The 10,119-nt window shown below is 44.4% G+C and overlaps 1 protein-coding gene across 1 annotated transcript; it reads left to right on the top strand.

Annotated features, from left to right (window-relative positions):
* The first annotated feature begins 316 nt into the window (after window positions 1–316).
* LOC127571226 (extracellular calcium-sensing receptor-like) lies at window positions 317–8,750 on the top strand. The gene is given in 6 exon segments (XM_052017411.1): window positions 317–420; window positions 3,379–3,670; window positions 4,987–5,823; window positions 5,921–6,148; window positions 7,634–7,757; window positions 7,846–8,750. Coding segments are annotated over 5 exon segments (2,352 nt in total). The 5' UTR covers window positions 317–420; window positions 3,379–3,412.
* Window positions 8,751–10,119: the final 1,369 nt, after the last annotated feature.

The raw sequence follows: 10,119 nt of genomic DNA, 5'->3' as shown, positions 1-10,119 counted from the left end.
AAATATCTTCCTTCGCGCAGCTACATGGTTCTGCACAGTTTGGGGTTTCTAATTGCGTTTCTTTGTCTATGTTTTAAATTAGATTAAAGTGCTATTTTATTCCCTACAGAGGATTATTGCTTTAATTAGGGGAAACGACACTACTCGCCCAAGCGTGACATCCAATATAAAACTCCATGGCACTTTGTCGGCAAGAGTCAGAACGAAAGCAAACATGTGCTGCGTATGGCTTTGGGGGTTACTGTTACCTGTTGCAGTGTCAACTGACAGCCTGATGTGTAAACGCAGGGAAATGTTTGATTTGTTTAGTTTATCGAAGGAGGGAGACATCGACATCGGCGGAATTTTTATACTGCACTCCCGTATAGAAAAATCTGAACTTTCATTTGCAACCAGGCCGAGAGCTGTGAAATGTCAAAGGTCAGTTTAGAGAGCCGAGTGATGGGTTTATCACTTTCTCTGTAACGTAAAACTCATCTCATTTTCTCTTTTTTCCTGTTTTGACCAGAGACATTAACCCTGATTCTCTTTCCACAGATGCTGCCTGACCTGCTGAGTGTTTCCAGCTTTTTCTGGTTTTGTTACTGTGTTTGTCAGTTGGAGAAGGGAGGGTGTGATATTGGCTGCGATAGAATCAATGTCAATGACCGACTTTGTGCCCGTTCCTCGCTCAAAAGCACAAGGCTAAAATTGTAGTCCGGCATTTCATCACACACCGAGGTTAATATGCGCATGAATCGGTTGTCCAGCCTATAGATTCTCTCATGGCTTTCACCAACAGTTGTGTATTCCTGGTAATAATTGTGTGTATTGTGATGTAAAAGAGAAGGAAGGGTAAACTGGATGTACTTGAAATATACCTTTTCCCCCAAAGTAATCCACAACAGAGTTAAAACCCATTCTACAAACAACGTTCCCTATGAGATTGCGAGGGTAGTTTAAGAAATCGCGTGAATACGATGAATACGAAGGTGTCCAAGATGATAAGAGGCATAGATCGAGTGGACAGTCGGAGTCAGAGACAGTCAGAGACATCTTCCCAGGGCGACAATGGCTAATATGAGGGGGCATAATTTTAAGGTGATTAGAGGAAGGTATAAGGGGGATGTCAGTAATACATTTTGTTTTTACACAGAGTGGTGTGTGCGTGGAACGCACTGCTTGCAGAGGTTGTGAGGGCAGATATATTAGGAGCATTTAAGAGACTCTTAGATAGACACGTGAATGATTGAGAAATGGGGGACTATGTGGGAGGGAAGGGTTAGATAGATCTTAGAGCAGGATAAAATGTTGGCCCAACATTGTGGGCCGAAGAACCTGTACTGTGCTGTAGTGTTCTATGTTCTATGTAATACATTTCTGATTAGTGAGTTAAATTCGCAATTAAAAATATCAAACATGATTGGTGATAGCAACTTCATAGTTCACATTCAAAGACAAAACATACCCTTCTGACAGGAAAAGAAAGATTAATTATCAATCACTAATGATAATAGTTTCAGCAGGATCGACCCAGCACTGAGGCTTCATTTGGTTTCACAATTGAATTACACCAAGCCATCGGGAGTTCCCGCTTTGATGTTGGGATCCGAGCAAAGAATTTGAGCTTCCCATCACCGTAACTGAAAGGTTTTTGGCTGGATTTCGTACATTTGCTGTTTAGTGACATCGAAACGAAATTCTATGCGGAGTAACTCGTCGCTGTTATCTTAAAACCAGATAGAATTAATACTTACGTCAGATAATATATTTAAAAATATGCTAACTTTTACGTTGTATCAATTCAGATTTGCAAAATATGGTATGAATCCAATTAAATGGGGGTGAATGTATTTTTTTGTGTCAGCATTGCGGGAGCACCGTCACACAACGGCAGCGTCCACACACACCAAATGAAGGGTTTCGACCCCAAATGTCGAATGTTCATTTCCCCCCACAGATGCTGCCTGGCCCGCTGAGTTCCTCCTGCAGCTCATTTGTTTGCTCCAGAACGGGTACTTTCTTTGGACAGCGGGCTAAAGCGGAAAAAAAGTGCCTTTACTTTCCGATAACAAATAATAACTGTCCAGAAATGCTGGAAATCTGAAAGAAATCAGAAAATGCTGCAGACCGTTAACTTAAAAATAAATTGTTTTCTTTTTCTCTTAAAGTTCTGGTGAAGGGTTTTCGACCTGAACTTTTAACTCTCTGTTTATTTCAACAAATAGTGAATGCACTTATTGTTGGGCTTGATGGCCAAATATCCTTTTAACGATATTTTCTTACTTTGGTCTTTAGTCAACAAAAATAAGAGATTCAGCATAAAATTTCACCAATTGTAAATGTGTTGCAGACAGAAGTTTGTCTTTGATCTGATGCCTCACTTCTGAAATGCGACTCCCCAATTGAGTGGCGCGTTGTTCAGCTGTCTCGCCACTCTTGCGCCAATATCGCTGTTCCCATTAACTGGGCTCAGAATCCGAGGTCGACCTTCAAATCCTAGTGTTGCCGGTGGGAAAAAATGCTTTGTCAGTAATAGTCTTTCAAATAATTGCCAAGGTGTGGGGGAATCTATTGGAAATCCTCAGAAAAGAAAATGGAGTTTACCCATTAGATATGATCAGTCACAGTTATATTGAATGCGGTACAACGCATATGGTCTCAACTCTTGATCCTATTTCTCATGTTATGTTTGAATATACCCAACATATTTTTTTTAAAAAAGAGCACGCCAACCCCTCAAATAAAATATAACCTGTGCTGTTATATATGCAATATTTGGCTTCAACGGGCTTCGAAGAATACCATCAAAAATACCTCGCAGTCAGAGGTGTGATTGTAACTCAGCATTAAGTAATGGTTGGCTGTAGGCGAGGTTTCGCCAATTCACCGAGAGAATGCCTGGTCTCTTCTCCAACATATCCAACAAAAGTCTGCACCCCTCACGGTACATTGTCACCCCAGTAACAAACAATCTGCTGGAACAGCTGAGCGGGTCGGACAACATCGGTGCCGGGAGAGGAATGTCGGACTTGCATCAGTCCTCAGCAGTGGCCTTACCTTTGTAACCCTCCACCCGCACCTCAGCGAGTTCTAAGCCCCTCATGATGACGAGCTTTTCCTCCGTCGCCTCCGCCTCATTGTCTATTTTTATGGCAATGATACCTCACCCCCCTGTGATGTCCCCTTATGGTCTCCAACATTTCCCAATTGTTTTTTTTATTTTTTGTTAATGCGCCAGATTCCAGCATCCGCAGTCTCTTGTTTCCCACTGTCACACGTGTTTTCCCCAAACCTGCCTGAATCATAAATCAGCCGAGTGAGTTTGCTTTAAAAAGACACTGCAGAGAAATAATCGGTGTGCATTAGTCCTAATCTGCAAGTATCTCTGTCCTGCAGTTTTAACTTCCGGATATTCCGCTTCACACAGGCGATGATATTTGCGATTGAAGAGATTAACAGGAGTCCGGTTCTCCTGCCAAATATTACACTGGGCTACAGGATTTATGATTCGTGCAATCTGCCTCGCCTCTCAGTGAAAGCGGCTTTCGAACTGATCAACGGACGGGACCCAACATCTCCGCAGCAGTCCTGTCACACGTCCTCACTGGTCCCTGCCATTGTGGCGGAATCGGGATCTTCGCAGTCCCTGGCGGTAGCGGCGTCAATAGGTCCTTTCAAAGTCCCCATGGTAAGACATATCATTTACTATTAGGGTCTTGTTTTCAAAGGCTCGATCTTCTTAAATCTATCGACGTAAAATAGCGGCTCTAGTTACAATATGCGGCGCTCTTATTGCCACAGCGGGCAGTGGAGGCTAAGTCATCGTGAGATGTTGAGACAGACATTGATCGGGTTAGGGTTAAGGTTTATGGGGAGAAGCCATGAGAATGGGGTGAAAAAATCAGCCTCGATTGAATGGTGGAGCAGATTCAATGGGCCGAATGGCTTAATTCTGCTTCTATATTTTATGGTCTTGTCCTTCTGTCGTGACTCTGCTTATTTTATGATCAGCTCTCCTGCACTTAAGGTACATCTCAAACTCCATTTGTTTATCGCTGCTCCAGCTGGCTCCATCTTGCAATCTGAACACTTCCCCAACTGAATCACTGTCCTGCTCTCCTAACGTAACATTTAAACCACGTCCAGCTTTGACCTATTTTTGTTTCATCCCTTTCCAGTTTGAATGACACTGAAGTTAGTAAGTTAAACACATAACAAATTATTATTTTTCTTATGCTTCCCGAAGATTTCTTCTCCATGTGCCATGAACTGTTTGAAGTGAGAAAGCTTTCCGGACGCTGATCAGCATTTTCCGGTCAATCCACATCACTAAAAGAATCTGCCGTGACATAACTACCGTCCGTGGGAGCTTGATACCCAGGTCTCCTACATATAGAACAGGGACTACATTGCAATTGACCATGGTGCACTTAAGAAGGCCTTGAAACGGCGATAAGCATAATGAACAGTGCGAAATAGAAGCAGGAGTGGCCCACGTGGCTGCTCGGCCCCGCTCCGCCAGTCAGTAACATGGTTAATTTCACCCATGGCTCCCTTGTGGACAAAACTCCATCCATCGTGGCCACTCAGTGAGTCCGACCCCACAACTTCCTGAGTACAGGAATGCAAAGATTAGTGACCTCCGTGAGAAGAAATTCCTTCTCGCCTCTGTCTAAATCTGAATCTACGCCCCATGATCCTAGATTCCCCAACGAGGAGAAACATCCCCTCAGCGCCTTCCTTGTCAAGACTGCCGGGAATCTTCTGCATTTGAGTAAGATCACACTAATTTTTGCAAACTCCATTGAATTGATGCCCAACTTGCCCAGTCGTTCCTCGAGAGTCCAAATCTTCATCCCAGAAACAGCCTCCAGTGAAAGTATGCCTCTTCTTCAATCGGAAGACAGAACTGTGTAGCACTCAGTAGATAATTCGCCCGGTCCTTTTCCTCTGAGACCGAACTAATTACGCTGTTTTTCTATTTCCATTCTGGTTGCTGACCAGGTTAGCTATTTCGCCACTTGCGCTTGTCTTAGCAACCGGCAAGAGTTCCCTTCCTTTTTTAGAACGATCCCAAGTGATTCCTTCCAGGCCAAAGCGTTGGCGCAACTTGTCAAGCGATTTGGATGGACTTGGATTGGAACGGTCAGGAGCGACAACGATTACGGGAATTTTGGGATGCAGGCCTTCACGGAGACGGTTCAGCAGCTTGGAGTTTGCATCGCCTTCTCCGAGTCTTTCCACAGGACGTATTCGAGGGAAAGGTTACTTCATGTTACCCGCGTTATACGGACAGCGTCCACGAAAGTCGTGGTGGCTTTTCTCGCTCAAGGCGACATGGCCATTTTATTGAAGGAAATTGCTCGACAGAACATTTCTGGCATCCAGTGGGTGGGCAGTGAGGCATGGATCACCACTTCGCTTCTGTCCCCAGAGGAGAACAAAAGGTTCGTTACTGGGGCCATCGGGGTCGCCATACGTAACGTGAACATTCCGGGGTTCAAAGACTTTTTAACGCGTCTTCATCCTTCTGCCTATCCTGGTAATCTTTTGGTGGAAGAGTTTTGGGAAACAACCTTCGGCTGTAGCCTGAAACGGATAAACAACGACACAGGGAGCACAACGTCGGCCATTCAGCCTCCTCAGTGCACAGGAACGGAGAGCCTAAAGACTGTGTCCAACACCTACACGGAGGCATCTTAGCTGAGGGTGACCAACAAAGTTTATGAGGCTACTTATGCTATAGCCCATGCACTTCACAATATGTTTTCTTGTGAAAGAGGTGAAGGTCCATTTGTCAATCAATCTTGCGCCGCTATTTCAAATTTTCAGCCGTGGCAGGTAGGTAGTTCGAGCAGAGCTCAAATAAAATTCTTTGTTTCTGCAAAAATTTGGGTGATTGATGTCATGTTCAATCATCTGTGTCTCCTTGTTGTAGGTGTTGCATTACATGCAATCGCTAAATTTCACAACTAATGTCGGGGAAAGGGTAAATTTCGACGAAAACGGGGACTCGATGGCTACGTACGATATTGTGAACTGGCAGGTGACTAGCGAGGGGAATGCCGCTGTTTTGACAGTTGGACATTATGACGGATCGGCGCCTTCAGAGGAACAAGTGATGATCAATGAAGCGTCTGTAGTTTGGACTAGTGGTCGCAGAAGGGTAATGTATGAAATCGTGGCTGTAGTTTAACAGAATCATTTTGAAACTTAAAAGCCACCGAAGTGCCAACTTTATTTCTGTGACATAGCAACAGGATTGAGTTTCATGATGTAAATGAACAGCAGTACAGCCGGTCCCCGGGTTTCGAACGCCCGAGTTATGGATACCCTATTTTTGAACATAGAACATAGAACAGTACAGCACAGTTCAGGCCCTTCGGCCCACTATGTACTACCGACCTGTCTAAACCCACTCCACCATCAACCTCACCCTTCCCTCCTTCATTTTCCTTTTTAGCTCATGGAGCATACTTCTCCACCCCCCCCCCCCCATTTCGCATTTATTTTTTCTTTTTCCCCTTCTTTATTCTTTCTCTTTCCCTGTCTTTTCTTCGGAGCAGACTCTATGGGCCGAATGGCCTACTTCTGCTCCCTTGTCTTGTGATCTTGTGATCTACACGGCCCCAAACCCTCAATTTTTCTTACATTCATGTCTCTATCTCAGATTCTCTTCTATGTCCCTATTGTGTCAGCCTCAACGACCAAACCCAGCACGCCATGCCAGGCACCCACCACTGACATTTCCGCTAAACGTTCCTCCGTTAAGAACGTACTCCCTTAACTCTGTTAAATTCAAACATCCAACGTCACGCGTTTGTTCCTACGAACGGCAGAACTAGTTTCCTCTCTCTCTACTTTTAGAGATTCTTCTTTCTTTTTCAATCTCATGTGATTTTTATGCCTGCCAATACAATTCTGTGGAGGTGTACCCACTATATCGAGTGACTTTTGTGTATTTTCCGACTTACGAACAGAATCCACTTATGGATGTCTGTAAAAATCGAATCCTTTCGTTATCCAGGTACGTCCTGCATATAGTCACCTAAATGAGGAAATCTCAGCACGGGGATGGCCCCGTATTCCTAAAATTAAACGGACATTAGCAGAGATAGGGTGGTGACTACATGAGGGTCTGAAGTTATATCACAGCTGCTGTCAGCAATACAAGTAAGACACAGAGGATTCCACTTCCATGGAATTACTGGTAGAAAATCTATGACAATTGCGTTGAAGTTTTCTCTGCATCCAATCTGCATGGAAGATAAGCCAAGATACAAAAAATCAGTGTCACAGAGTAACACAGCACGGAAACAAGCCCTTCGGCCAAACTCATCAGTGCCGACCAAGATGCCCATCCAAGCGAGTCCCATTTTCCCGCATTTGGCTCATATCCCTTTAAACCTTTCCTATCCATGTACCTGACAAGTGGCTTTTAAATGTTGTTAGTGTACCCTTTTCTACCACTTCCTCTGGCAATTCATTCCATATATCCACTGCACTGAAGAAACAGACCAGCGATGCCCGTCAGGTCCTATTTAATCCTTTCCCCTCTCATCTTAAAGCTATTGCCCTCTAATTTTTACCTCCCTCCGAGTGATACTTCTTCGAAAAAATATAACTTAACATTTATCGTTCTACGCCACAGGTCCCTCGGGCAGTTTGTTCCAACAGCTGTTCACCTGGTACAAGAAAAGCAGCTCGCAAGGGTCAGCCCATTTGTTGCTTTGATTGCGTTCCGTGCGCCGAGGGGGCGATCAGTAACACCACAGGTATGGACAAGTAACATCTGCATTGTCCAAATGTTCGCAGGCGTCTCCAGTCCGCTTTTTAAATCAACTTTTCGTTTCCTTTTTCAAGATTCCATTGAGTGCATGAGGTGCCCCAGCGATTCCTGGCCCAACGCCCGGCAGGACCGATGCATACAAAAGCAAGTTGACTTTCTCTCATTTGCAGAGCTCATGGGAATTGTTCTCACCGCGCTAGCGTTGACTGGAACTTGCTTCACTGCAACTGTAGCTGGTATTTTCTTGCTTCACAAAGACACTCCGGTCGTGAAGGCCAACAATTCGGAGCTCAGCTTCCTTCTTCTCCTCGCACTGACCCTTTGTTTCCTCTGTTCAATTGCATTCATTGGCGAACCGTCGGCATGGTCCTGTATGTTACGCCACACCGTGTTTGGTATTAGTTTTGTCCTCTGCGTTTCCTGTGTTTTGGGGAAGACTATTGTTGTGGTGATGGCATTTCAGGCCAAACTACCCAGTAACAATGTGGCCAAGTGGTTTGGTCCCCTACAACAACGCCTGACTGTGTTTCTTCTTACACTGCTACAGTGCTTAATATGCACCGTCTGGCTCATCAAATCGCCACCACTTCCTGTCAAAAACATGGCCTATTCTGAAGAAGTGATCCTTCTGGAATGTGACGTGGGATCCGAAGTAGCATTTTATTGCGTGCTGGGTTACATTGGCTGTCTGTCATTGGTTTGTTTCGCCGTTGCCTTTCTAGCACGAAATTTGCCGGATAATTTCAACGAGGCCAAATACATCACATTTAGCATGCTCACTTTCTGCGCTGTTTGGATATCTTTCATTCCAGCTTATGTCAGTTCTCCCGGCAAATTCACTGTGGCCGTGGAAGTGTTTGCTATTTTGGCTTCCAGCTTTGGATTACTTTTCTGTATTTTTTCCCCTAAATGTTACATCATATTGTTAAAGCCGGAGAGGAATACAAAGAAACATTTGATGGGTAAAGTGTCCTCTTAAAAGCTTCAAGTGACATTGATAAAGGCTTCTTCAGATAGAAAATCTTGTGCGTTTAGTTATTTTGTTCTCCTTAATCAAAGTTAATGCCATTGAGGATTGTAATTGAGGGATATTGATAATGTACATCGAACAGATGCATGTTGTCACTGAATAATAAATATATTTTAATTCGTTCACAAGGCCTTCTCAATTTATTGATAGATGGATTCACGATTCAGACATTGACAATGTAATGCATTGCCTGAAAAGGCCATAGAAGTATATTTAACAGCATCGAAATACATTGGATATATAGTTTTAAAGAAAAAATGCAAGGTTTTATAAGACAGGGGGAGCAATTGGATCTTTCTTTCAAAGGACAAGATGGAACCGAGATATGAGGGGATGAATTCAGTGGGGCTGGAGCAGGCAGAAACAATGGGCTCACCGGGACCATCTGGTTTGTTAACCTCGGGCAGGTGACAGAAACGGGCAGTGCGCGGTTGGGGAACTTTCAGGTTGGAGGCTGTGCAGATCTCCGGATGGTATTGTATGATAGTTGGTGGTGTGCCAGTCCAGGGGTAGGTAAGCTGTCATCTGACCTCTGCTAGGTAGATGTCAGTCCTCCGAACTATAACGGCTCCGCCCTTGCCTGTGGGGTTGATATCGAGGTTGGAGTTCATACGGAGAGAGCGGAGAGCAGTACGTTCAGAAGGAGTGAGGTTGGAGTGGGTGAGGGATGAGGGGTGACGTGTGAGGATCAGGGAATTTGAGGATGAGGAGCCTACTCATTGTCACGACGGATGAATCTGTTACACCAGCCGGACAGAACATATTGGGAGATGGTATGGAGGGGTCTGTCAGGGTGGGCGAGGTTCACGATTCCTCAGTGATGACAATGCGGGGATGTTGCATAACTTGTTCAGTGACTTGGGCCAGCTCTTTCAGCTTTGGTGACAGTTCCCGTGTTGATAGCGACACACTTTCGCCCAGTTTTGAGCGAGTTTTGCGTTGTAAAGCATTTTAACGCTGAATTGCACTTCAGCTCTTGGTTTCTGGCCAATCAGCGTGTGTGGGATCAAATATTCTCCATTTTTGTTCCTTTCCCAACAATTTGGCTATCCTGCACAGTTTATGTTCTGATTCAACCTTTAGACTGTGTTTTTGAAACAATTTTAAGAGATTATGCAATATTTAAAAAGAAGTTGGTTGCCCACCTGTTTCATGCAATAAGATAGTGAGTCATGAAACCATGAAACGTTCACAGCGCTTTACAATTTCCTTGCCTTTAGCAGTGCTACGTTCCTGGTTCTACTGTTATCAATTCCACCTTTGGAATTTCACGCAACCAAACAAAATGCTGAAGAGGTCAGGAGATGAGAATAATACG

Source organism: Pristis pectinata, chromosome 6 (assembly GCF_009764475.1).
Source record: "Pristis pectinata isolate sPriPec2 chromosome 6, sPriPec2.1.pri, whole genome shotgun sequence".
Lineage (NCBI taxonomy): Eukaryota > Metazoa > Chordata > Chondrichthyes > Rhinopristiformes > Pristidae > Pristis > Pristis pectinata.
The sequence above is the reverse complement of the archived record's forward strand: the minus strand, read 5'-3'. Positions and strand labels throughout refer to the sequence as shown.